This window comes from Dermacentor variabilis, chromosome 2 (assembly GCF_050947875.1).
Source record: "Dermacentor variabilis isolate Ectoservices chromosome 2, ASM5094787v1, whole genome shotgun sequence".
NCBI lineage: Eukaryota > Metazoa > Arthropoda > Arachnida > Ixodida > Ixodidae > Dermacentor > Dermacentor variabilis.
This window is the reverse complement of record NC_134569.1, coordinates 20,374,670-20,402,634: the sequence shown is the minus strand read 5'-3', so window position 1 is coordinate 20,402,634 and position 27,965 is coordinate 20,374,670. Positions and strand designations below refer to the sequence as shown.

Genomic DNA, 27,965 nt, shown 5'->3' with positions numbered 1-27,965 from the left:
TTCGAAAACAATAAAATATTTATTATTCATATCACATGTTGTTCAAACAACACCCGGTTACGACTCGCTCCAAAACGACTGCTTTATCTTCACTGTTACACATGGTATCAGCCTATTTTCTTTCGTTTTTCAAGCATGGCATTTCGATTGTTTTTCATAATAAGCTGGTTATCTGTAAATAATAAGGCTATTTTTCAGAGGTCACGCATTGTCGCCGTGTTCCTTTGTAACAAGGTCGCTTATATTACGTGGCAACTCTTGCTCTCCATCTCACGAGACAAGGCATTGACTTTGTTCAGGAGCCAGCGCCTCTGACAATCGTCATTCACTGTCCGCCAGGCTGCGTATTTCGTAACTACAGATATTTCGTAGGAAAGCTTTGCATTAGCGTTCGCACTGACGACCGAAGCGCGAAGCTCGTTATTCCGCTGCTGCGATTGACTGCGCCGCGGTTGGTGTGCCCGAAAACGCAAACTTTGTTACTGGACAGGCAGATTCATATTTACAAGGAATCAATCCCGCTTGCGCGTGGCACGGGGTCCCAGCCGATGGCGTAACGGCCCGTTTTGCACACACGTTGCAGTCTCTTTGGGCGTGCGTCGAAGGGGCCGTGACTATGCGTAGCCACGGGCGACGTCTGCGATTGCTTTCCTTTCTATTTCATAAATTTTATCCCCCACGGTGTCGTGCTATATTTCCTCGCAGAATGGTTTGTAGACTAAAGAGAGCTAATGACGTTCACGGCGACGTGGAGTCGTCCTTTTTCTCTCTCATGCTCTTCGAAGGCAAAACCACGGGCTTGTAGGAGGACGAGCCGAAGCAGAGGAGGCCGTCGGTGACTTGGCAGATCCAGTTCAAGTAGCTCTGCACGCGAGTGTAAGTACCATAGTATCCGGGCTCGGCACACTTCACGCCGAACGACACGACGCCCAACGTGTACCAGCGATCATCAGCCTTGGACCGCCACATGAGCGAGCCTCCGGAGTCACCCTGCGCAGAGAAAACGGTTATAGTCACACGGCTTGTCCTCGTGCGTGCCCCGCGCGGCGCGCTAGATGAAATCTACCGTTTACTCTTGGGCAACTGTCCTCTCTCATAATTGAATGGTCATAAGCGTTATGACACCCTTGTGTTCTTTGAGGCGCCACGACAACAAACAGAGTGCTCTGATTGGATAGTCCGAGGCTAAAACACATTTAATAAATAGAAAAAAGAAACCTTTATATTGTTTTTATATTTTACAATTAACAATGATGTTCCTATTACGTTTAGTTTTAGGCAAAGAACACGTCGACATAAAACGTCCCATTGAAACACGAACACATTTTCGCGCATGTAGAATTGAGGCCGTATAACGTAAAACTGAGGCGTAAATGAGGCGGTGGCTCGCAGCGTTGTTAGAACAAGCGAATGAAACGCTCTTCTCGTTTGCAGGAGGTAGCTTTTGTTCGCTTTAAAGCGAACAGCATTACCTTACTTGACAGGTTTTTCTTATATAATTGGCTGACCAAGGCGAGGGACATGCAGAAGAGGAGAGCGTTTCGGTGGGGCTGTGTTAGGGCAGTGAAAGTAGATAACGGATGAGGAGGGTGGTGCCAGCATATGCGATTGGCCCGCTTCTTCTTGCTCAGCTTTCGGTGTCTCGTAGAAAATCGCGGCTGTGTGCAACAGAAGGCGTAAAAATGCAACTATAACGGATCCTTAGTGAAGAAAACTTGGTAGAGCGATGTCGTGTACGTGCTAAAAGCGTCTCGACAACGTTATCATCATCATCAATAGCTTGGTTACGCCCACTGCAAGGCCTCTCCCATACTTCTCCAAATACCCCGGTCATGTACAAATTTCGGCCATGTCGTCCCTGCAAACTTCTTAATCTCATCCGCCCACCTAACTTTTTGCCACCCCCTGCTACGCTTTCCTTCCCTTGGAATCCAGTCCGTAACCCTTAAAGACAATCTGCTATCTTTCCTCCTCATTACATGTCCTGCCCATGCCCCATTTATTTTTCTTGATTTCAACTAAGATGTCATTAACTCGCGTTTGTTCCCTCACCCAATCTCCTCTTTTCTTATCCCTTAACGTTGCACCCATCCTTCTTCTTTCCATAGCTCGTTGCGTCGTCCTCAATTTAAGTAGAACCCTTTTCGTAAGCCTCAAGGTTTCTGCCCCGTACGGGAGTACTGGTAATACACAGCTGTTATACACTTTTCTCTTGAGGGATAATGGCAACTTGCTGTTCATCCACGGTCACTACATGCCATAAGTAGATGTATTCCCTTACCACTTCTAGTGCTTCGCTACCTATCGTAAACTGCTGTTCTCTTCCGAGACTGTTAAACATTGCTTTAGTTTTCTGCAGGCTAATTTTTAGACCCACCCTTCTGCTTTGCCTTTCCAGATCAGTGAACATGCATTGCAATTGGTCCCCTGAGTTACTAAGCAAGTCAATATCATCAGCTAATCGCAAGTTACTAAGGTATTCTCCATTAACTCTTATCCCCAATTCTTCCAAAATCCAGGTCTCTGAATACCTTCTGTAAACACGCTGTGAATAGTATTGGAGAGATCGTATGCCCTGCCCGACTCCTTTCTTTATTGGGATTATGTTGCTTTCTTTATGGAGGACTACGGTGGCTGTGGAGCCGCTATAGATATCTTTCAGTATTTTTACGTACGGCTCGTCTACACCCTGATTGCATAATACGTCCATGACTGCTGAGGTTTCGACTGAATCAAAAGCTTTCTCGTAATCAATGAAAGCTATATAAACGGTTGGTTATATTCCGCACATTTCTCTATCACCTGATTGATAGTGTGGATATGGTCTATTGTTGAGTAGCCTTTACGGAATCCTGCCTGGTCCTTTGGTTGAGAGAAGTCTGTGTTCCTGATTCTGTTTGCGATTACCTTAGTAAATACCTTGTAGGCAACGGACAGTAAGCTGATCGGTCTATAATTTTTCAAGTCTTTGGCGTCCCCTCTCTTATGGATTAGGTTTATGTTAGCGTTCCTCCAAGATTCCGGTATGCTCAAGGTCATGGGGCATTGCGTATACAGGGTGGTTAGTTTTTCTAGAACAATCTGCCCGCCATCCTTCAACAAACCTGCTGTTACCTGATCTTCCCCAGCTGCCTTCCCCATTTGCATAGCTCCCAAAGCTTTCTTTTCTTCTTCAGGCATTACTTGTGGGATTTCAAATTCGTCTGTTCTCTCTTCCATTATCGTCGTGGGTGCCACAGGTACTGTATAAATCTCTATAGAACTCCTCAGTCACTTGAACTATCTCATCCATATTAGTAATGATATTGCCGGATATGTCTCTTAACGTATACAATTCCTAGTTTCTTCACTGCCTTTAGGCTTCCTCGGTTCCTGAGAGCATGTTAAATTCTATCCATATTACACTTCCTTATGTCAGCTGTCTTACGCTTGTTGATTAACTTCGAAACTTCTGCCAGTTATATCCTAGCTGTATAGGGTTAGAGGCTTTCATACATTGCCGTTTCTTGATGAGATCTTTTTTTTTTCCTGCGATAGCTTACTGGTATGCTGCCTAACGGAGTTACCACCGACTTCTATTGCACACTCCTTAATGATGCCCGTAAGATTGTCTTTCATAGTTCTAACACTAAGGTCCTCTTCCTGAGTTAAACCCGAATACCTGTTCTGTAGATATATCCAGTATTCCTCTATTTTCCCTCTTACCGCTAACTCATTGATCGGCTTCTTATGTACCAGTTTCTTCCGTTCCCTCCTCAGGTCTAGGCTAATTCGAGTTCTTACCATCCTGTGGTGACTGCAGCACACCTTGTCGAGCACGTCCACATGATGTATGATGCCGGGGTTAGCGCAGAGTATAAGGTCTATTTCATTTCTAGTCTACTCATTCGGACTCCTCCACCGTCCACTTTCGGCTATCGCGTTTGCGGAAGAAGGTATTCATTATCCGCATATTATTCTGTTATACAAAGTCTACTAATAACTCTCCCCTGCCATTCCTAGTGCCTTCCATATTCCCCCACTGACTTGTCTCCAGCCTGCTTCTTGCCTACCTTGGCATTGAAGTCGCCCATCAGTATGGTGTATTTTGTTTTGACTTTACCCATTGCCGATTTCACGTCTTCATAGAAGCTTTTGACTTCCTGGTCATCATGACTGCATGTAGGGGCATAGACTTGTACCACCTTCAATTTGTACCTCTTATTGAGTTTCACAACAAGACCTGCCAGCCTCTCGTTAATGCTATAGAATTCCTGTATGTTACCAGCTATTTCCTTATTAATCAGGAATCCGACTCCTAGTTCTCGTCTCTCCGCTAAGCCCCGGTAACACAGTACATGCCCGCTTTTTAGCACTGTATATGCTTCTTTTGTCCTCCTAACTTCATTGAGCCCTATTATATCCCCTTTACTGCCCTCTAATTCCTCCAATAGCACTGCTAGACTCGCCTCACTAGATAATGTTCTAGTGTTAAAACGTTGCCAGGTTCAGATTCCAATGGCGGCCTGTCCGGAGCCAGGGATTCTTAGCACCCTCTGCTGCGTCACAGGTCTGACCGCCGCCGTGGTCAGTTGCTTCGCAGCTGCTGGGGACTGAGGGCCGGGGTTTGATTGTTGTATTCATATAGGAGGTTCTGGCCGAGTACTGCATCAGGGTGGCCAATCCTGCTCTGGTGAGGGAGTGCGTTACAGGTTCTGGTCACCGGGATCAGGCCGCACTGCAGGCCTGTTTATGCAATTTTATCAACACGCGGATTTTTTTAGTCCGGTGGAAAATTGTGTGGCACCGGGATTCGAACCCAGGTCTTCTTGCACGCGAGGCGGATGCTCTACATCCACACCATCGCTGCAGCGTTATACTGCGTTATACAACATATACTGCTGCGCAAAATGTTTTGCTATACGCAAATAAATGCATTCTCCTTGTGGCAGCTCCGGTTAGTCAGCGCCTGCAGAGTGATCGGCGGGCAGTCATCTTATATTCACATCGAAATGTGGTGGTCTCCGGCCATTCCGAAAATATTTCAGTTTTGTTCAGCATATTAATGCTTCTTTGCTGCGCGCACATCACTTTCACGCGGTGAGCTTTCGTGGTTTTGTGACGTTGCGTGATATACAGGTGAAGTAGGCACCACCCGAAAAGTTTTGACAATTACGAAGAGTTGATGGTGAGAAAAGTGTAGAAGCGGAAAGAATGAATTTTTCTTTTGTTCGGTCTAATCATGCATAATCAGAGTGTACACGTCAAATCAAATGAATAGCTTTGGTGCTTTTCCTGGCGTCGCGTGAAAGGCAAGCGAAGTAGAGGTGGCCTGAAAAAGTGTTGACTAATCGTGGAAGGCTGATTGCAGAAACGGAATAGAAACAGTTTAGAATAGCTTTACGGTATGAGTGCCCCTAGACAACATTACCTGACAGGCGTCCTTTGTGCCATTGATGTCACCGGCGCAGATCATCTCGTCCCGAATCTTAAGTATGTCCTTGAATATTTCCGAGCATGCGTTGTTGGACACAATAGGCAACCATACTTCCCGAAGTTGCTTACTGCTTTCGCCACCTAAGAAAGCAGGAAATAAAATGAAAATATGTGCATTGCTCATGTGCATTTAATGGAAATCTAAACGTGCCAGCTTCGCTGCACATGTAGCTGCCTGCAGCGGGTGCACCGTGCGGGTACACACGTGCGCGTATACCCGGCCACAATGCGGAAAATTATGGAGGCGATAAACACAAATTTAGAAATGTGTGCCAATTTCGAGGTGAAAGGAAAGTTGCTAAAGCCTCATTTTCGGCCTGCTTAGAGGCGTTACCTGAAACGCTTAAAAAGGCTTGCTGCTTCCCTGGCAGGACCAAAAAGGGCAGAAGCCTCATATTTAGAGATATCGGGACCACTGTATGGGTGTGTACGTGGTAAATGTTCTTGCTACCGATCTACTGTCAGATATACTAACGATGGCGAAGCATCGGAAATTGAGATAAACTTTGTTGAAACAGTAATGTTACCTTATAATTTATTCATTTTCATAATGCAAGGAAGTCTGTTTCTGAATGCCTATGTTAATCTCCGAGCTGTGGGCGTTTGCCGAGGATTGCTTCTCCTCAATCAGGAGCTTTGTCGGGAGAAGCCCGCCTCTATCATTCTTCTCACAAATGCGACAGCCTGAACACTGGAAGCGTACAATATATATGCTGGGGATGTTTCCATAGTAAGGATATAGCCATTGTTATGTGCGAATGAATGAATGAATGAATGAATGAATGAATGAATGAATGAATGAATGAATCAATGAATGTACCAGGCCGATCTCGAGCGTTGCCCTCTTGGTTTGGTTCTAATACTGCTGTCTAACCGATGCGCTGCAATCACGTGGAACGTATTATCGACAAGCGTTTCATCGAAGATTTCTTTGCCTACAGTGCAGTGCAGCGCCCATAATGTTTCAGAGATACATTCGACTTCATTTCCTGCGCAAAGCATCGCAGTACATCTATGTAGCGTGCGTTGCTTGTCCGGTCTTGGCCCCGTGTTCGATTCTCACCCAGACTCAAATGTAACAAATGTAATTTTAAAAGCCATTCATTTGCTTTGTTTACAGGGTTTCCCTGAGAAATTTGACATCAATCCGAGCATTTTTTGACGTGAGTGAGTGAAGTAACTTTATTTTGGTCCAGAGACACACGTGTTTGTTTTTTTTCTTTGAGCTGTCGACCATATTTGGTGCCATCGCTTGATCACGCCGGATTTTCTGCCTCATGGGACATATAATGCTTTCTCATTAAAAAGCATGACTTAGAACGTGCTTTAATCACATTGGGCTTTAAAGGCACTTGGAGAACACAACGTATATTGCGACTTATTTAGTACAAAGAATTAAACCTAATAGTAATATTTCCTTGGCCACGCTATATTTTTGTCGCCATTTTACACGTATATAAGAAAACCGCAAATGGAGAGCTTGCAGCAATGACGTTTGCAGCGCCTCAAATGCCTGTTTAATGGGGAACTGTGAGCTTAACGAAAATAAATATATTTGCTCACACTTCGCGTTATTACTCAGGCCCAACCATGTTCATTTCGCATCACCTTTAGTCTCGTCGCTTTGCTCAATTATCGGCCCTTGAAAAGGAGGGTAACCGCAAAGGGTCCTCTCACCGTATTTGGTTCGTCCCCAGCCGGCGACGACGCCGTCCGTACCGATGATGTCCTTTGGCGTGATACTTGTGCTGGTGGCCTCCGGTATGCAGATAGGCGTCACTGGGTAGCCGCCACTCTGCAACGGCTTGCTCATTTTCAGTATGGATATGTCGTCACCGTGGACGATGTCTTTGAACAGCGGGTTCTGGTGGATGGCCGCCACGTCGACCAGGTGGTCCTGCTGCTCAGTCAACACTCGGTCGGGATCGATCTCGCTCAACCCGAAGCTAACGCGTAGGTCATGTGCCACCTTGCTGGAAGAAGAATGGATAGGGTACGAGAGAGATTAATGCGAGATATTTGTTTCAAAATGGCTCCTCCTTACGCTTCTTATGTATCTATACGACCGATCTAGACGGCCGATCACGCACATGTCAGATCACAGACGTATATGGCCAATCACGCACAATGTCATTGTCAGAAGGCTCATGAAGGTGTCCACTATTAGACTGAAGGTGAAAAATTATGAAACACTCTAAAAAAAGCTTTCTCGGATTGCGGAAATGAGTAAGGGATGGTGATATGCAATATGTATGTATGTATGTATGTATGTATGTATGTATGTATGTATGTATGTATGTATGTATGTATGTATGTATGTATGTATGTATGTATGTATGTATGTATGTATGTATGTATGTATAAGCACGTAGGAAAAATAAAGGGATTTTACTGACGTCTCGGCCGGGGTCCGGCCGAAATGTCAGTAAATTTATGTTATTTTTCCTGTTTCCATTCGTTGAACTGTTTCTGTACCGGATCCAGAAACAGTGCTTGTATTCACGAAGAGTGTAAATACGCTATAACCATTACAAAACAGGTGCTTGTCATTTGTCATAGAAAATTATCAGCGAAGACAACCGGCCGTTGCCATCCACTACGAACGAAAATTGAGTTATTCGCCAATCCAAGCGGCGGTGTCAGAATACAAGCCGTTGGTAATGGCCATTTCTCATTTCCCGGTGTCTTGGCTGTCACATCGCTGTCTATCTTGAGCGGCCGGAACATGCGACTTCCTATACGTTCTAACGTATAGGTGGTTGGTTCACACGCAGTTCCTGCATGTATATTAACACGGCTGCGTGAATCGAGGCCCTCCAGGTGCTCTAGGGCACTTACTCAGAAGAGAAGCAGCTGCACAAAGTCTCGACGCAAAGCGGCCGTCTTACTTGCGTGTGCAGTGGCCCGCAGTCAAGACGAAGAGCCAGGACACGATGACTCCACCGCAGTACGGCCGTTGTCCGTACCTCATAAAAATGCCGACCTGCGGATTTGAATGACAAATAATAAAGTACGTGTAAAGCTATAAGAGGAGAGTGCATTTTTTTATTGACAAAAATATTCATCGAGATCGCGCCAGCAAATGACACCGCCTGTTTCAACCCCTCGCTGGAGAAAGCGAAGATGCAGCAAGAGTCAGCAAACAAGAGTCGAGCATTAACGCGTTGCACTTCAAGAACACGTAGTACGTGTACACACGCAACTATCTAAATTGTATTGCACACCGGCTAGCAGTCTGTATTTTTACATCATGGCACCGTCGCTCAGTTGTAGGGTGAAAACCGAATTTTCGGCTGTGGCTGAGCTCCCTGCATTTCTCTCTCTCTCTCTCTGCACTAAGGCCCACGTGCACAAGTATTAGAATACAGGGCGTCAACAGGGACAGTATATAGTTTTCGTAGCGTGCTGCATTCGCATGCACATTCACAATCCACGGGGAGATCTTGTAAGCCCCGTTCACGATTGGCCATAGGTGCACAGTGTGATCGTCTCGTTCTCATTCCGTGCTATCACGAGCGGTGGGTGCCTCCGAATGGCAACAAATCAAGAAACGCCATATAGTATGCCATTGAAATTTTGAGACCTTGGATTCTGGAGCTCGTATTAAAGAAAAAGTGTTTGCGCCAGGAATATTTGTAGGTGCCAGGCTATCGTTCTATTGGACATATTAGGAATAACGGCCGATCAATGGCAAACAGCTCTTACGAGAGTAAGAGCTGTTTGTAAATTGAGCCCTAGATGTATAGCAATGACAAATGAATGGCGTAAGCGACACCAATCTTCCGGACATCTACGAACATACAGAAACTGTTAGTTACGTGCGCATGACATCTGTTTCTTACTTTTATATTAGGAAGCGACCGCTGTTCTTCAGAAGCGCTCTTAGATCACCGCGCAAAGATTCCATAATTCTCTGTGTTGGACACGCATGGGCCCAATAATATTTTTAAATCTATGGATTCAGATACAACCTGATTAGATCTTGATTGACGTCGTGGTCAGGTTTAACGCCATCCTGTGTGTCGACGCGATTAAAATTAGAGATTTAAAGAATGACAATTTCATATAGAAAATGTTTCGCGTTAACCGTGGCTAGCTGTAAATCGCTGGTAGGTCCCTCTGAATTTCTGGTCTGCTTCATGGGCATACTTACTGATGGAGTTGGTGTGCAAACAACTTAACTTTAGATTATTGTTATTATTATATTAATATTATAAACCTTATTATTGTTGTGTGGCACGTATACACCCAAAAGGGTGTATTTGTTTAAGAGTATACGCTCTTAAAGAAATGGACACCCTTTAGCATGTATATTTGCCACACAACAATAATCGTCATCTTTCTTGCTTGCGTTTCCTTGCTTGAAAACACTCAGCTCGCTACTTTTCGGTTGAGAATGCTCTGTCAAGCTGTCAACGCGCATGCCGTTCGTGACTTGGAAGTATCGGGCTCTCAGCGTCAAAGAAAGAAAATGCGGACAAGACAGATGACGATTATTGTGTGGCAAGATACTACCCAAAGGGTGTAATTTTGTTCAAGAGTGTATGGAAGTTTTGAAATAGAAAGGGGTGGAAGGGTGTAGCTTATGCTGTCGTATAAGCATTCCAACTGCCACAAGTCGGACAATACGATTACATTGCTCCTCTATAGTAGTGACAGAATAAAACGAACTTTAATTGGTGCGTTGGGACACTGTCGCAGTTGATAAATGCCGACAGTGTGTGGCACCTGTCGACGCTGCCATTCATATTATCTATGCGATGTTGCTTTGTGAAGTGACTCTACTTCGATAAAGCAGAAAGGTTTCACATTGCGAACCGCGGAGACTTGAAATATCACTCACCGTCCATGGATAACGCTCTAGCGTTGTGACTTTGCCTCCTACAATTCGGCGCATTCGTTCATGGGGTATACCGCAGTGCTTGGTGACGTAAGTTCGCATGTACTTGTTTGTAAACTGCTTTTTGAGGCGAGTACGTTTTCCTTTCGGCTTTTTTCCTGTGTCTGAGCTTGGCTTAAAGGTAGAGTGCGTGTCAAAACCCATGGTGCCTTCCCCGGTAGTGACGTTAGCGTTTACTATAGGAACAACTTCAATTACAACGCTGGCTCCGCCTTCCACGATTGGGCTGCCTTGTGGAACTACGACGGCTCCTTCCACAATGGCGGCAAGATTAGGTGGAGGGGGTGTAGTAGACGTTGCTGGCTTCGGGCTGGTCACCACAACGACGTCAACGATGATGCCTGAGTCTTCAGTTGAACTCGTTATGGTGGTCAGTTCGTCACTAACTGCCTTTGTCACCTGAACACTTGGGCGTTCCGTGGTGCTCGTCATAGTGGTCACCTCGTCGTTGACTGACTTAGTTACCTGAACACTTGGATTTTCAGTGGTGCTCTGCGTGGTGGTCTGAACGCTTGGGCGTTCAGTAGTGCTTTGCATGGTTGTCTTTTCACCGCTGACTGCTTCTGTCACGTGCACGCTTGGACTTTCAGTGGTGCTTTTCATGTTAGTCACCTGGAGTTCGGTGGATTCAGTGGTGCTCTGCATGGTGGTAACATGACTGCTGACTACTTTGGTCACCTGGGCACCTGGGTGTTTAGTGGTGCTTTTCACGGTGGTTACCTTGCCGCTGACAGCCTCTGTGGCATGGACGCTTGGATATTGAGGGGTGTTTTTCATGGTGGTCGCCTCCCCGCCAACCACCTTTGTCACATGCTCGCTTGGGCGTTCAGTGGTGCTTCCCATGGTAGCAACTTCGCTGTCGGTGGCTACGGTCTCCTGGACGCTGGGGCGTTCAGTGGCGCTCTTTATGGTGGACAACTGAGCGCTGACTGCTTTGGTCACCTGGACGCTTGGGGATTCAGTTGTGCTCTGCATAATGGTCACCTCGCCGCCGATTGTCTCGGTTCCCTGAACACTTAGGTGTTTAGTGGTGCTTTTTGCAGTGGTCAGCTCCCCGCTGGCCGCTTCTGCCACCTGGACACTTGGCCGTTCAGTGGAGCTTTTCACAGTAGTCACCTCACTGCTAATCACCTTTGTCGCCTGGACTCTTGGGTTATCAGTGGTGCTTTTCTTGGTAGCAACCTGGACACTAGGGCGTTCAGTTGTGCTTTTCGCAGTGGTCACCTCGCTGCTGACCACCTCTGTCAGCTGCACATTTGGGGATTCAGTCGTGCTCTTCATAGTAGTCGCCTGCGCACTCGGAATTTCAGTGGTGCTCTGCATGGTGGCCACCTCACCGTTGACTGCCTTAGTTACTTGCACTCTTGGATGCCCAGTAGTGGTCCTTATGGTTGTCACGTGGACGCTCGGAGGCTCTAAGTTGCTTGTCGTAGTGGTTACCTGAACCTCTGGTCTTGCAGTGGTGCTCTTTATGGTGGTCACCTGAACGACTGGGCGTTCAGTGGTGCTCTGCATGGTGGTTACCCGAACGTCTTGGCTTTCTGTGGTGCTCTTCATGGTGGCAACCTGAACGATTGGACGTTCAGTGGTGGTCTTTATAGGAGTCGCCTGAGTGATTGGGTGTTTAGTGGTGTCCTTCGTGGTGGTTACCCGAACGTCTGGACTTTTTGTGGTGCTCTTAATGGTGGTCACCTGAATGACTGGACGTTCAGTGGTGGTCTTTACAGGAGTCCCCTGAGTGGCTGGGCGTTCGGTGGTGCTCTTCATAGTGGTTCTCCGAACTTCTGAGTTTTCTGTGGTGCTCTTTATGGTGGTCACCTGAACGACTGGGCGTTCAGTGGTAGTCTTTACGGGAGTCACCTGAGTAACTGGGCGTTCAGTGGTGCTCTTCATGGTGGTTACCGGAACGTCTGGACTTTTTTTGATGCTCTTCTTGGTGTTAACCTGAACGACTGGACGTTCAGTGGTGGTCTTCATGGTGGTCCCGTCGCCACTGGCCTCCTGGGTCACATGCACACTTGGGCGTTCAGTGGTGCTCTTCATGGTGGTCACCTGAACGACTGGACGTTCAGTGGTGGTCTTCACTGTGGTCACATTGCCACCGGCCGCCTGGTTCACAGGGCTTGGGCCTTCAGTAAAGTTCTTCATGGTGGCCGGTTCTTCGCTGACAATACTGGTCACTTGAACGCTTGACTGTTCAGCGGGGCTTTGTGTGGTGGTCACATCTTCGCTGGTCGTCTTGGTCAGCGGGTCCTTGTCGTCTTTGGGGGCTGCTGTCGTTTCTGTTAGGACAAATATGGGAGTTATAAGCCAGTGCTCGACATGTTGTGGAAAGCGCCATAGCACACCTAACACACAGAAGTGTGTTAGGTGTGCTACATACCCTCAGAAAGGAGGGTATGTCGCTACTTGGAAAGTGGGAAAAGTGCGGAAACAAGCTGGCTCTCCGAGCCAGCTTGCTTAGAGGAACTATTTTAGTGCTATTAATGGCGTTCAAATGTAGACCATTACGTGAGTCTACTACACGTCCTCATTCCTGTTGAATACTTTAGTTATATAGAGAATGAGTTAATCACTAATGCATGCGAATGTATTGCTGCTTGACAACTGCTTTTTTGTGTCTGTGCCTGACTTCATGTGTGAGAAGTTTCTGGCATGAACTCTTAGGACAGTCAGGCAGCAAAATGCATTCTTTCAACCTTGACTGTTCACTTTTATTAAAAGTTCATAGCGTTGCTGACTTTGTTTAGGTGTAATGTGCATTGTCACGTCCCTGAGAAAGAAAGAAAGCTTAACGGGAATGTAATGAACTGCACAAAGATAATGTGATGTCTCTATCTCGGCCACATGTGGTGTAAGATGTGTTATTGACCCCTTTTGGCACCGGTGTTTAAGTGGTAAATCAGGTGCGAGTATCAATGCAAGGTTGCAAATCATTTCGGGCCTTCGCAGACAACGCCAGAAACCATCCCGGCGATCGTTCACAGATGTTGGCGATGAGAACGCCGCAGAGAAGCGGGCAGAGTCATTTAACAAAATTGGGCATATTGCTGAAATGTGCGCAGTTGCAATATCCGTTGTAGAAAGAGTGGTATTTAGAAGATGCGGAAATGGGCTTAAGACAGGAAACAACAAATGAAAAAGCGCCTCAGAGCTCTGACGATGTTTTGGTACGTGAACGTTTTGTCAAACATAGAATGCTGAATGTGTATAAGAGGATTTGAAGTGCTAGGACGCAGTTAACGGAGAGAACTCTGTCGACACCTTGTCGACAACTAGCCCGTTATTTACCGTGCAGCATTGCAACGGCCTATCTGCAGGGCTTCAAAATATACTCTAGGCATGCCTTTTGCTTTGTTTCTCGATTGTGTAGTTTTCAAGATCAGAATCTTTGCTGTATCACTTACCGTTTTATGTTGTCTTTATGCATGTGATTCTTGGAGGAGTGAGCATACTTTTACATTCTGATTCTTGGTATATTGCTGTTTAAACTCTGAAGTAACCAATAATAATGCCCAGGTACGTACCCCCAATGTGGAATGTTGTGAGTTCGCATATAAGAGCCAACAGAAAACAGCTCAATTTCTGAAAATTGACAGGCATGGCCTTAACTCAGGTGCTCGGTGGTTATTCGTAGATTGAATTGCGCGGCTGCTTGCGTTGAAGGGAAATTTGATTGGTCGAATAGAACCAATAACATTTCATTTACTAGCATACCTTGGTGCTTAGGGCTTTTCAGTCATGTAAGTAGTCCGCCCGCTGCGATGTTATCGGAATAAATAAATAAATAAATAAATAAATAAATAAATAAATAAATAAATAAATAAATAAATAAATAAATAAACCACCATTCTCATTTTGGCAATGTTGTTGCGTCGTGCGGAGTCAAGAACCTGTTTTCTCAATAGACCAAAGATCAAAAAACGCCTCGCTGTATTTCACTCCATCTCTGACGGTTTGGTTGATGGCTCCGAGTATAGGGACTCGTAAAATTCGTTCTGTCTTCGCCATTAAGTTACTTCTTATTGGTGTGCATTCAGTTGACAATAGACTGATGCATAAATCTGCGAAATTAAGAGATATAGTGTTCATGCATACTTTGGTGGTTCGAAGTAACTCACTCCTATTTCTCCTAGGGCTTCACACCTCTACCGTTCGATGCATGCTCAAAAAATAGTGATCAGGCGGTAACAGCTTGATTTATCAAGATATTCAATTTACGTACTTTAAATAAACATTAGGCTATGCTAGAAACTCGCAATTGGTGCGGATGTTCAATTAATACACGCAACTGCGCGGTATGTCGCATTGCTGGCGTACTTCAACTGTATGATCTTTTACGATACTGAGTTAACAGTCCTATGCTGCTTTTCCGAATGCATTGTATATGTAGACAATTGGTTTGCAAGTACCGTGTTTGTTCTAAACCCAAGTGCTCACTGTTTCAATTCATATCCTTGAGATGACTGCTACAGAAACCGACACTCGACTCCTACACCGTCGCGTGATGTTGTGATCGTGTTGCGCTGGTTGTTTCTGTGATGTCGCATAATAGCGTATCGTGTGGACGCTTGAGGTCTGCCGAGTTTCGTTTATTCACGTGTCATTCGAGGATCGTTGCTGGAAAAATTACTCTCTGTACAGACCCCTAGTAAACTTCATCAGCTTTGATTACGCAACAAGTGTGCTGGCCCAGTTACCTAACTAACCTGACCATTGATAGCTGTACAGTACTGAGAAGATGGCGAGATATGCGACAATGAGTTACTAATGATGCGTTATGAACGAGATGAAGGAAAACTGAGGGTCCCGAATATTATTATTCACAACCATATGAAGCCAACAAATAATGAGGTCAAGGAACGCATAGGGGAAGTCATTTGTGGGTGTTCGTTCAAGTGTAAAATGATAAGCAAAAGGGAAATGAAAGCGGACAAAAAACAAAAGACGTTATAGCTTGCGTCGATAGACTAATGTGGGTAGATTGAGCGATGACTTAATACTGCTGATACTAGTTTTGTAGTCATGTTTTGAAGATATGAATCGAGCAGCAAGGTTCTGTACAGATTCTATTGCATTGATGAGATATGTTTGATGTGGACACTCGATTGCGGAAGCGCATTCAAGTTTTGCTTGAACAAAAGTTTCGTATACCAGTTTACAGATGGAAGGGGGTGACAACGATAATGTTCTTCTGATGAAGCTTAGTGTTTTAGTGCTGTCGGCGATCAGTTTCGTGGTGTGTTCCGACCAGTTTAGATTGCTAGCGATTGGGATACTGAGGTAGCGATACGTTTGTACTTGCGAGATGTTGACTGTGTGTAATAAGAACGCATTAGTGATGTTAGCGTGCTTGCGGGAAATATGAATAAGTTTGCATTTACAAATGTTAAGCGGCATCAACCATTTGCTACACCAGTTATCTATTAAATGCAGGTCATTCTGAAGAAGGACCCGGTCGGACTCAGTAGAAGTTCGGCGATAAAGGAAATCAGTAAAATAAGAGACGCAACAAGAATAGGAAAGATGACTACTTCGAGGAAGGTAATAAAAAGCAAACCCCAGCGTAGACGTGGATTCATTACAGTAGAGAAGAGAAATATAAAACGAAATCAGGGTAGAAGTTGAGCTCATTCTGCACAAATCAGAAGCGGGAAGGAGAGAGAGAGAGAGAGAGAGAGAGAAACTTTATTCAATATAAATAAAGTAAGGCACGATGGTTGGAGCCCCTATTCCAGGGCCCCACTGGCACGAGCGGCTCGCTGGGCTTGGTCCAGAAGAGCCAACTGGCTCTCCCGACCCTCGTCCGCAAGCCATGCCTCCCACTTCCTATTCCTCATTATTGGATGTTGGTGTAATATGGGGCTGTCTATGTGCGGAGGCCTCCTGGGGCACTCCCATGTGATGTGTTTTAGTGTGGGTGTGTCTGTGCACCACGGGCACTCGTCAGTGAACCTCGTGGGGTGTATTCTGTGTAGGTTGTGCAGGTTGGGGTATGTATTCGTCTGAATACGGCGCCAGCCCCTCTCCTGTTGGCTGTTTAAATCGGAGTGAGGATGCCCAAAACGTCTCCGCTCCTGTCTTTGCGGTAGGAGGACGTCACGAGGATTCGGTGGAAGAGCGTCGCTAGGCCATGCCGTTGCTCGGACGTTTAATCCTCGAGCTATACGGTCTGCCCTCGCGTGTACTTCCAGTCGCTCGTGTGTCGGACACCATACGATAGTGTGGTGCCCCTCTAGTTGAGTGCCTAAAATTTTGATTATTGATTTGGGTGCCCTTCCATGTAGAAACAGGCGGCAAGCCGCTTGTGAGTCGGATAAAATGACAGCCGAATTGGTTTGGCGCTCGGCGTCCTGAATGGCCAAGGCGATGGCTGCAGCCTCTGCCACGCATGCCGAGGCGGTTTTGAAGGATGCCGTTGTTATGTTGTTGTTGCATGTAGAGACTATGGAGGAAGTTTTTGAGCTGGCTCGACTGGCATCCGTTTAATACACCCCCGGACTCATGCCAAAACGTTTGTGAAGAGTCTTTACCCTTGCTCTGCGTCGTCCGGGATGGTACTTGGGGTGCATGTGTTTGGGAATTGGGGCCACCGCGATGTGCGATCGAACGTTGCGGTATATCTGTGCCGTTTCCTCTCCGCAATACTGGGATCTCAGGGGAAAGCCTAACCTCGCCAATACTTCCCTGCCCTGAGTTGAAGAACAAAGTCGTTCTTTCTGAGCGTATAACGTCGCGACTGCGTACTCGTCAAAAGTATTGTGCAGGTCCAGTCCCTCGAATCTCTCTGTGCTAGCGCATTCAGGAAGACAAGGGGTGGCTTTGAAGGCTTTTCTTATTATTGTGTTTGCCTGTATATTTTCTTGGTTTGTTAAGGCCTGATACGGAAGGGCGTATGTGATTCGGCTAATTACGAATGCGTGAACCAGGCTGATGGTCTCTCCCTCAGTTAGGCTGTCTCTGCTTCTTGCCACTTCGTATCATTCCGGCCACGTTTCCTGTGACCGCCTTTAGTTTTTGAAGGGTGTGGGATGTTCCAGCGTTTTGCTGTATCCCCATCCCCAATATTCTGATTGTCTCCACTTCACGAATTGGCGCCCCGTCGAGAGTCAGAGTGAGTGGCACCCAGTCCTTCTTTTTTGCGTATTTTGCACGCACCCGAATGAATTCCGATTTTTCAGGTGTGCATGCCATGTCCGCCGTCCTCGCATATTCCACGACTGCGTCTATGGGCTTTTGAAGAGTTTCTTGCTTGTCCCCGTAGGACCCTTGGTGAGCCCAGAACGTGAGGTCATCGGCATATATCGCACAGCCGAGATTCGGGTGTTAATCTAGCTCCAGGGCTAGCTTTCTCATCCCTACATTAAATAGCAGTGGAGAGAGTATAGCTCCCTGAGGGGTAGTTCTGTGAGGACAGTTGAAGGTGTCGGACCTCGTGGAGCCTAATCCGATTGTGGCCGTGCGGTCGCTGAGGAACGAGCGCACGTAGTTATAAATTCGCGTTCCGCAGTTCACCGCTTCCAGTCCCTCCAGAATAGTGTGGTGGGAGATGTGGTCGAAGGCCTTTTTGACGTCCAATGTCAGTAAAAATTTATCGTCCGACCCTCTGCTGGGGTGCAGGACTTCGTGCTTTGGTAGTAGAAAAACGTCCTGCGCCTACACGTGGGGTCGGAAACCGAACAGTTTGGAGGGAAACATGTTGTTTAGCTCTATGTGGTTCGAGAGCCGGACCTGCACAACCTTTTCAAAGAATTTCCCCGCGCACGACGTTAGGGAGATGGGTCGAAGGTTATTGATGTTACGAGGCTTACCTGGTTTAGGAATGAGAATAATTTTTGCTTCCTTCCATTCTTTTGTAAGGACGCCGTCCCCTGTCTAGACCGTGTCGTTAAAGAATTTGGTCAAGCTCTTTAGCGTGTCGTCACTTAGATTGCGAATCATTGCGTTCGTGACCTGATCTACCCCTGGGGTCGTGTTTTTCCTGATGGAGTGTGCCGCTGCATAAACCTCTTCAAAGGTTATGGGGGCGTCTAGTTCTGGTTGGTCCTGACCTTCGTAAACGGGTTTGGTGACTGCGAACAGCACTATCGTGCTGTTCACAGTCATCGCCCACTCTCCCCACGACATCATCCTCGGCTTAGACTTTTTCTCCGCACATTCTGCTGTCATCGATTGTTCCGCCAGTACTCTCCGCCTTGACCTGCCTGTTCTGGATCCCGCTGAACAACACCCCAGTCGACTCAATTCCGTCCACTTCGTTCGCTTGCCACCTTCGGCACTGACTTACGTTGACTTAGTGTCATCCCCACCAGTCCCCGACGGTCACTACATCGCGGCTCCTATGCAAGACGTCCTCCTTACACAAGGGATCACAGTACCTCATACAGTTTTATCTATTACAGCGAATTGCGTCTGCCTGCCAGTGGTCAATTTTGGCTTGACGACACAAGTGCTGCCACGCGGGATGTATCTGGCCCAGCTTTGCTCATTCGAGGATCACTCAGTAACATCTATTGCAGTAGACGACAATTCAGCCAAACCTCCTCTACCATCGCAGTCGGCAACTTGTACGATCACCGACTTACAGAAAATGCTTGCGCCCGACATGCCGTCCGAGCACGCTCGTGATCTCTACCGCGTTCTGTTTTCCTACCACGACATTTTTTACTCTAACGATCGTCCTTTGGCCCAAACTACAGCTGGTAAACATCGCATTAATACCGGCGCTGCTCCTCCTATTCATCGCCCCCCGTATCGAGTGTCACCGGCTGAGCGTCAAGTTATTCACGCCGAAGTTCGCAAAATGCTTGCCAAGAACATAACTGAACCGTGATGGAGACCAGGGGCGTCACCTGTTGAACTGGTAAAAAAGAAGGATGGCTCACGGCGCTTTTGCGTGGATTATCGGCACCTTAACAGGGTTACCAAAAAGGACGTATATCCCCTACCTCGGATTGATGACGCCCTTGACTGCCTCCACGGTGCTCGCTATTTCTCCTCTATTGACCTTCGCTCCGGCTACTGGCAGATTGCCGTGGACGATCTCGACCGCGAGAAGATTGCTTTTCTAACACCGGACGGTCTTTATCAATTCAAAGTGATGCCGTTCGGTCTATGTAAGGTTCCTGCCACTTTTGAACGCATAATGGACTCCCTTCTTCACGGTTTCAAATGGTCCACGTGCCTGTGCTACTTGGATGGCGTTATAGTATTCTCCTCAACGTTCGCTACGCACCTCGAGCGCCTCTCAGCAGTCCTGGACGTTTTTGGTCGAGCCGGTCTGCAACTCAACACACCGAAGTGCCAATTCGGTCATCACCAGATTACCGTCCTTGGACACCTCGTTGACGCGAACGGAGTGCAACCGGACCCAGGCAAGATCCATGCTGTTACGCACTTCCCTGTTCCGAAGTGTGTCAAGGATGTGCGCAGCTTCATCGACCTTTGTTCGTACTTCCGCCGTTTCGTGAAAAATTTCGCGGCCATAGCACGACCACTAACCGAGCTTTTGAAGAAAGACGCCCCTTTCCCGTGGGGCGATAACGAGGCCTCTGCATTCTCGCATCTAATCTACCTTCTCACAACGCCTCCCATACTGGCCCATTTCGATCCTACCGAAGTCGGTACTGATGCCAGCGGTCACGGAATTGGCGCAGTACTGACACAATGCCAGCGCGGCAACGACCGTGTTATCGCTTACGCCAGCAGGCTCTTCTCGCCCGCGGAGCGCAACTATTCCATCACTGAGCGTGATTGTCTGGCACTAGTTTGGGCGGTTGCGAAGTTCCCCCCATACTTATATGGCCGACCCTTTTCCGTTGTCACAGACCATCCCGCGCTTTGCTGGTTATGCTCACTGAAAGATCCTACAGGAAGACTTGGTGGCTGGGCCTTACGCTTCCAAGAATATTCGTATTCTGTCACCTACAAATCTGGCCGACTACACAAGGACGCTGACTGCCTGTCTCGCTACCCGGTAGACGAGCCTGACGACGCCGACAGTAGTACCGCCAACGGCATTTTATCTGTGTCTGCCTTCGCTAACATCGCCGATGAGCAGTACCGAGACCTGTCGCTGCGAGCACTCATCGAGCCTCTGCGCTCTACACCTACCGATGCATCCGTTCGCCGATATGTCCTCCAGGGCGGAATTCTGTACGGAAGGAACTTCCTCCCTGACGGATCTGATCTTCTTCTTGTCGTGCCAAAACATCTACGACAGACTGTGCTCTTTGAGATGCATGACGCACCCACTGCAGGACATCTTGGCGTAACCCGCACGTACGACCGCGTCCGCCGCCGCTTCTATTGGCCTGGTCTCGCTCGCTCCGTCCGAGGCTATGTTGCTGCCTGTGATCCCTGCCAGCGTCGGAAAACACCTTAGGTTCTACCTGCCGGTCATCTCCAGCCGATCACCGTCCCTGTGGAACCGTTCTTTCGTGTTGGATTAGACCTCCTTGGTCCCTTTCCTACGTCATCCTCTGGGAACAAATGGGTAGCCGTCGCAACTGATTACACCACCCGATACGCTATCACGCGGGCTCTCCCTACCAGTTGCGCCACTGATGTCGCGGACTTTCTCTTGCGTGACATTATCTTACTGCATGGCGCCCCACGACAGCTGCTGAATGACCGTGGTCGTAACATCCTCTCGAAAGTTATCGCCGACAATGTGCGCTCCTGCTCCATTAAACACAAGCTGACCACCTCATACCATCCTCAAACCAATGGCCTGACAGAGCGGTTAAACCGTACTCTTACCGATATGCTGTCCAAGTACGTTTCCAAGGGCCACCACGACTGGGACATTGCCCTTCCTTACGTCAAATTTGCGTATAATTCTTCCCGGCACGGCACCGCCGGATTTTCTCCATTTTATTTACTGTACGGTCACAAACCGATCTTGCCCCTTGACACGGCGCTTTCTCCTGCTGCGATCTCAACAAGCGAGTATGCGCGCGACGCCATCGCCCTCGCCGACCATGCACGCCAGCTTGCCCGTACTCTACTGACGGCCTCGCAAACCACTCAGTAGCGTCAGTACAACGCCCGCCACAGTGACGTACAGTTTTCGCCTGGTGCGCTCGTGCTCCTGTGGTCACCCTCTCGCCACGTCGGTCTTTCAGAGAAGCTTCTTTCGCGATACACAGGGCCCTACCGCGTGCTGCGCCAGGTGCCGCCTGTGACGTACGAAATTACACCTGTGAGTTCAACCTCGTCCTCTACTCTGGCATTTAGTGATGTTGTGCACGTCAGTAGGCTCAAGGCCTACTACACTGCTTGCGAGTCCGGCCTTTAGTCACTCCGAGACGGCGCTTTTGCCGCCGGGGGTAGTGCTACGGAACAGTATTTGCGATGACGAAGAGGCAAGCAGTGTGAAGACGACGACGACGATTAGAGGCTAGCGTGGGCTGTTGCCTCTTGGCCAAGTGCGGCACATTTCCTTGTAAATATACTTGTATATAACTTTTCGTCTGCGTCTTACGTAACAATATTTACAATAATAATAATAATAATAATAATAATAATAATAATAATAATAATAATAATAATAATAATAATAATAATAATAATAATAATAATAATAATAATAATAATATAATAATCAGCCTATTTTTATGTGCACTGCAGGACGAAGGCCTCTCCTAGGGATCTCCAATCAGAGATGCAAGAAGAATAGGAAAGATGACTACTCCAAGGAAGCTGTGGTATAAAGTTTGTAAACAGGGATAAGGTGCCTCAGAAAGGCTGGCCAGCCTTTCTGAGGCACCTTATCCCTGTTTGCAAACTTTATAGCACAGTGTGCTACTCCATCTGTCAGCCCCTTTCTTGTTTTTGTACTCCAAGGAAGGTAAGAAAAAACGAACTCCAAAAATGGCCCCTGTCCAGCGCAAACTGATTCCAGTTTGCGCCTGCGAATTTCCTAATTTCATCATCCCGCCTAGCTTTCTACTGTCCTGGACTGCGCTTCCCTTCGCTTGGCACCCGTTCTGTAACTATAATGGTCCACCAGTTATCCACCCTACGCATTATATGGCCTGCCCAGCTCCAGTTTTCTCTTAATGTCAATTAGAATATAGGCTATCCTCGTTTTCTCTCTGATGCTCACCGCTCTCTTCCTGTCTTTTAATGTTACGCCTAACATTTTTCGTTCCATCGCATTTTTCACGGTCCTTAACCTGTCAGCGAGCTTCTTTGTCAACCTCAAAGTTTCGGTCCCATATGTTTGCATCGGTAGAAAGCGATGATTGTACATCTTTCTTTTCAATGATAGTGGCAAGCTGTCAGTCAGGATCTGGCAATGCCTGCTGTATGCACTCCAAGCCATTTTTATTCTTCTGTAAATTTTCTTCTCTTGATCAGGGTCCCCTGTGAATAATTGACCTAGATAAACGTACTCCTTCACCGCCTCTAGAAGCTGACTAGCGATTCTGAACTCCTGTTCACTTGCCAGGCTATTCATCATTATCTTTGTCGTCTGCATAATAATCTTCAACCACACTTTTATACTTTCTCTGTTAGGGTCCTCAATCATTTGTTGTAATTCACAATTAAAATGACGTCAATGAAATTAATGAAAGCGCAGAGCCCACTCGAATGTTTTCTTTATCCGTCATGACAATGTTCTAATTAGGTGAAGGGCACATGTGTGCTCCGCTAATTGCATCTAGTGATAAATGGAACTTTATAATATCAACATACAATCTCTCGGGACTTCATGATTAATTTGGATTATTTGCTTTGAGAAGATGTGAACTCATTTCTGGCGCTTGATTACTAAAATTAGTGTGCAGCCGCAATGGGATCTTAGCACTCTATAAAACAAGAGACTGTGCGGAGAAAATGGTGAAGCTTGAGGTACATAATCAGCTTGGTCGTATGCGAAGAAGGGAAGCTTTATCACTTGTATTTGTTAAAGTAAACGTTCACTATACTCCAGCTTAAGCGTCAGCACTCATTGTCGGGCGATGCGCATTCATGTTATTTATACTTCCAATAGTTCCTCGTAAACAAAGCGGAATTAAAGTTAAAGGGCCAAGCTTAATTAGTCGTGTTGCATTGTCCAGGTGCGTATGTTACCTGCGCTGTGAACGAATCAGTAACGGGCCTCTTGTGCCTGATTATAAACGATATCTGCATTCATGGCATTGTTGTTAATAAGATCTAGTCGATATTTATGACTGTTTAGTTTCTTCCATTTGCGTGTCTGTCGCGCGAATGCACGCGCGTAGTAACCGCCTGCCTTTCGGAAACTCCTTGTGCGGAATAGCAGGGTGGACGGTCTTCTCAGCTTGTACTCAGGGTCCTGAACGAAGCTGCATATCTTTAACGGAGTCGAAAACGTCAAGACCAAATACTCCTCTTCGACGCGTCTTACTATTTAAATGTTCTGGGAGGCTCAGAGCTTTCCGAATGCACGCGTCCCTTGTTGTCTAAGAAGACAGGCGCATTGTAAAAACTAAAATGAGATTAACATTTCTCGCCCTGTAGAATTAAGTATCAGCGGCGGCTGTCTCGCTGGTGTTCTATGCTATGATAATTAAGTACAAGGCCGAATGCTCGCATTTATTTCCATCGGACGCCGGCACTCCATGCATCCTTTAGTTCACCTATGTATATGTGTTTCTTAAGTCACGTTGCGTGACCGCCTGCTCACCGCAACCACAAATAAGCAGTCTCTACATCCGAATATCCCTCGTTACGTGCAACCTTTGGAGCAATACATTGTCTTTGCAGTGCATCTCGTATGACAGTGGCGTGGTGACTTGGGTAGTTTTGCCGCAACCCAAATACGTAGTACTGTTTTTCCCGAGCACGTTATACTTCACCCAGAGCACTGGGTGATTCATATATTAGTGTCCGGCATGCAAGAAGTCTCAGTGTATAGTTTCCCGAAAATGAAATCGGATGACTGCTGCAGACGTGGAGTTACATTGTCTTCTCCATCGATGATGGAGTGATTGCCACGGTTCATGTTGCGTTACGAAGTGCCTGTAGAACCTGACGAACTGTTTACGCAATGATGCCTCATCGAAGGGTGCCGTGGTAACGCGACCCCTAATGTAAACAACTATACGCTGCTGCGGCCACGTTTCATTTCTGTCTGTCTGTTAGCACGTACGGTCTTAAAAGATCGGGTCATTTGGTTCCGTCTCGCTACTCTACAACCACACGGATCACTGCGATCTCTGTTTCACAGAACCTATGCAAACACTGCAATATGCAAAATTTTTGATGCTTACATAAACAGTGATGTAAATAACTATCTTCGTACTACCGGTAAGCTTAATATAACAAAAGATCAAAATAACAGTCTAGTAATGAAAAAGAAGCAACCACACATTCTTATTGCAGAGCGAGATCTGACGTGTACGAAAGCGTTTGAACCATGTTCGCTGGCTTTTCTTGTTGTAGTTTCAAGGCCACTTTACAAGTGGCCTTGAAAAATACAAGTCCACTAGTCGAAATGGTGGCCCCTTTTTTTACCTTTGTCTCGTTTTGCTCATCATCTTCAATGATCATCTCCCGCCTTGCCTGTGTTTTCCCTTAATCATTTTAATGCAGTTTATCATCACTTAAATAAGCATTTCTCAAAGTTTATTTCACACTGATTCATAGCATTTATGTCTTGTCTCCAGCAGGAGTTTGAAATGCCAGCAAATAACATTTTCCAGACAGGACGATATTATCTACGGGAAGAGGCACAGTGTCCTCAGCCACGTCTTTTCCAGTCTGACGTTGCAAGGAGCTGCCTTTTCAGATCGCATCGTGAGCTTTGTTACTTTCTTTTTTTTTTTTGCTCAATGCACGCACAAGGATGTTACACGCTTTCTCGCAAGCAGATTAAAAAAAAAAAACGCCAACGTTGTACAACCTCCATGTAAGGCGCATAAGTTCAACGCTCTTCATGACGCATACTCTTTCGGTTGGTACATGTATATCTTTTGATGCATATACGCCATGTCTCGTACGAAGCGAAGGTGCGAGTGAAAGCAGAGCAAAGAAAAGTGCTACGTGTGCTTTACAAAAACGTGCTCTGGGTAGAAGTGTTTGCGCGCCAACTATGCCAGCTATTTTACCGAGCCTAGCTGAAGAAAAATAAACGAAATATGCTTACCAACTTGTAATGCAGGATATACGATCTGAAAACGAACGGTGAATGGTGATGTTAGCGAAACGCCAACATGTTGCAAAATATAAACTTTCGTAAGTCGAGGGTACAAACAAGCCAGGAAGAGGGAAGCGAGATGCGAGAATCAAAGTGCAAACGCCGTGGCTACGACTTAGGAAGACAGCCATGCAAACGTGTAAAGTAGCAAACGAGGGACAAAAACATCTGCGACTTTCGGGCTTGACAGAAATAATCTGATATGTACTCTCGTCGTGGACCAGCAACAACATTCAACCACAGCACTCAGTAAGACAAGACTTATCATTCTGCGGACAGCGCCAGGATAATGTTTTATTTTAGTTATGTTTTTCTCGACAAAAATATTACCTGTGCAGTGTGCCATGCGTAAACTTATACTGTGGTGCTGTCGATCGAAATTACAAGTAGTGCTTACTAGTGCACTCAAAATTTGCTTGGAACATATATTTCACATTTGTTGAAAGCCCGTCCTGTTTCCACGGGAGCAGCGTCGTTTACTTCGTTTAGTTACTCTTTCTCTCTTTCACCTGGTTCTGTTGCGATATGTTCGCGGATAAGAATAACGGACGAAAAACAAGAATAACAACAATGGCCCATATTAGGTGATCAACCAATTCAACTAAACCTACACCTCAACGAACAGCGTAGCTAATAGAGTAGTCAACTCTTAAAGACAAGAAGTGCAGTTGTCAACATATTCGAAGAATAACGAAGCGTGCGTTGTAACCAGGTGCAGCGCGTTGCCATCGATTGCGCGGGCGCTCAGGCATCAGCAAGCAGGTGTTCAAATTGAAACACGAACGCCAATCAAGTTTCACATTTTTTTCTTCACTCGTCGTCAGATTACTCGGCTACATTTTGGTGACGGCTTAGTGTATCTGCTTGCCAAAGCATAATTTGTTATAACACAGATTTTCATCGTGCTTATAGTGTAACTACATGCGCCCACAGGAAGCATTGCCCAAGAGATGCGATTGTGGTGCACTATTTACATATGTTTTAACGTGAACTGGAAGATCAAGGGCGAACGTATCTTACGCACGAGTAGCTGAGCCTGCGATGTGGCACTTTCGCAGAGCCAGTTGCAAGACATGCGGCAACAGTAAAACTACGTGCCTGGGCGCTAATGGCGCAAGTGTCACAGACACAGTGCCTAATGTATAATAAATCGAGATACATGCTTATTTTTCACGTTTAAATCTGTTGCGTTATCATTTTCAGATAACCTTTTCCTTTCTTTTTTGCCCCAAACAAAATCATATATCGTGGGTTACATGAATGTCTCGTTAATCATAGTTCTCGTCTTGAAACGACACTGCATGGCGGACAACTAATTCCTAAGTGATTCTTAGCTGAATCACAATAAGATAGGGACGTGTCAAAAAGCTAGTACCAATGACTCGAGAAGAAAAGTCCGATTCCTAAGCCGTAAGTGTCGTTTTGCTTGCAAATATTGAGGCAGATGTTTCGGCGCACGTTGCACATGTTGAAGACCCACCAGAAGGTTTCAGCCTTGCACACATGGCAAAATGCACAACTTGTGCCATTTGCTGTACACAGTGAGCCAAAACATACGCAATAAACAGTATTTGTTGATTGGAAGCACGTTTGGAAGTTGGAATACGGCACGTTTTCTATTTTTAAACAGGTAACAGCTGCAGCTACTTTGTCCAAGTACACGCAAAAGTTCATGCATTCCCAATCTGGCTACGGAACAGGCTCAGTGACCTTTTCCTGCACAGCGCCTTCAAGTCACTTCCGAACCTGTGATGACCATAGCCTGTGCCTATTACCATTTTTGAAGAAGAGAGACTCTTCAATGGAGAGGGGAGAGGATCGTCGACATACGCACCTACCGCGATGCCCATGGTGATAAAAATGACATGATTTCACTAGCAGGGGTGCAAGCAAAAGCTGAAAAAACATGCAAGCACTCGCATTCAGTTGCAGGTAAAGCTTTCTGGCTGAGGCCCCTTTACCGAGTGAAAGTAAAAGTTATTTCGTGGCACGTGCTTTGCTAAGAAGTTGGCTTAAGCGTCATAAGCCATTCCGCAAACCAGCTCCTGCTGCTTCTATAGGGAGGCGATGACAGAGCACTCGCGGCACCGTACGGAACCTCGAAGAAAGCTCACTCACAGAAGCCGCATTCGTTGCCTCGAGTAGGATCAGAATCCATGCCAGTCGGTGGAGGAGTGGCAGCTTGTGCCGGAAGGGCCGTGTGCCCGCTGTCATAGCCCGCCCGCGCTGGTCAGAGGTGTCCGGCGGAGAGCGGCCGCCATGATGGCACACGACGTCGCCGCTAAGGCAGCCACGGAGCGTTGCTCGTCAAGTCGTGGCGACTGCGGCGGCCTTTGGCGTTGAACTCTCGCCTGACGTCAGGCTCGGGAAAAGGCCTGCTCATGTTACAGCTGCGCAAGGGCGGAGCGAGCCGTCGTTCCC

General features: G+C 46.7%; 1 protein-coding gene across 2 annotated transcripts; it reads right to left on the bottom strand.

Moving 5' to 3' along the window:
- LOC142571476 (uncharacterized) lies at positions 1-27,965 on the bottom strand. Of its 2 annotated transcripts, XM_075679845.1 has the most exons (7): positions 27,663-27,959; positions 25,494-25,518; positions 10,319-12,657; positions 8,364-8,458; positions 7,153-7,448; positions 5,411-5,556; positions 1-990 (listed from the first exon to the last, which is right to left on the bottom strand). In XM_075679845.1, exons 1-7 carry the CDS (start codon positions 27,756-27,758, stop codon positions 739-741), a joined length of 3,249 nt encoding a protein of 1,082 aa, XP_075535960.1. In that variant the 5' UTR covers positions 27,759-27,959; the 3' UTR covers positions 1-738. The 2 variants fall into 2 exon arrangements, with proteins under 2 accessions (XP_075535960.1, XP_075535961.1); XM_075679846.1 differs by lacking the exon at positions 5,411-5,556 and having other exon boundaries at positions 856-990; positions 27,663-27,965.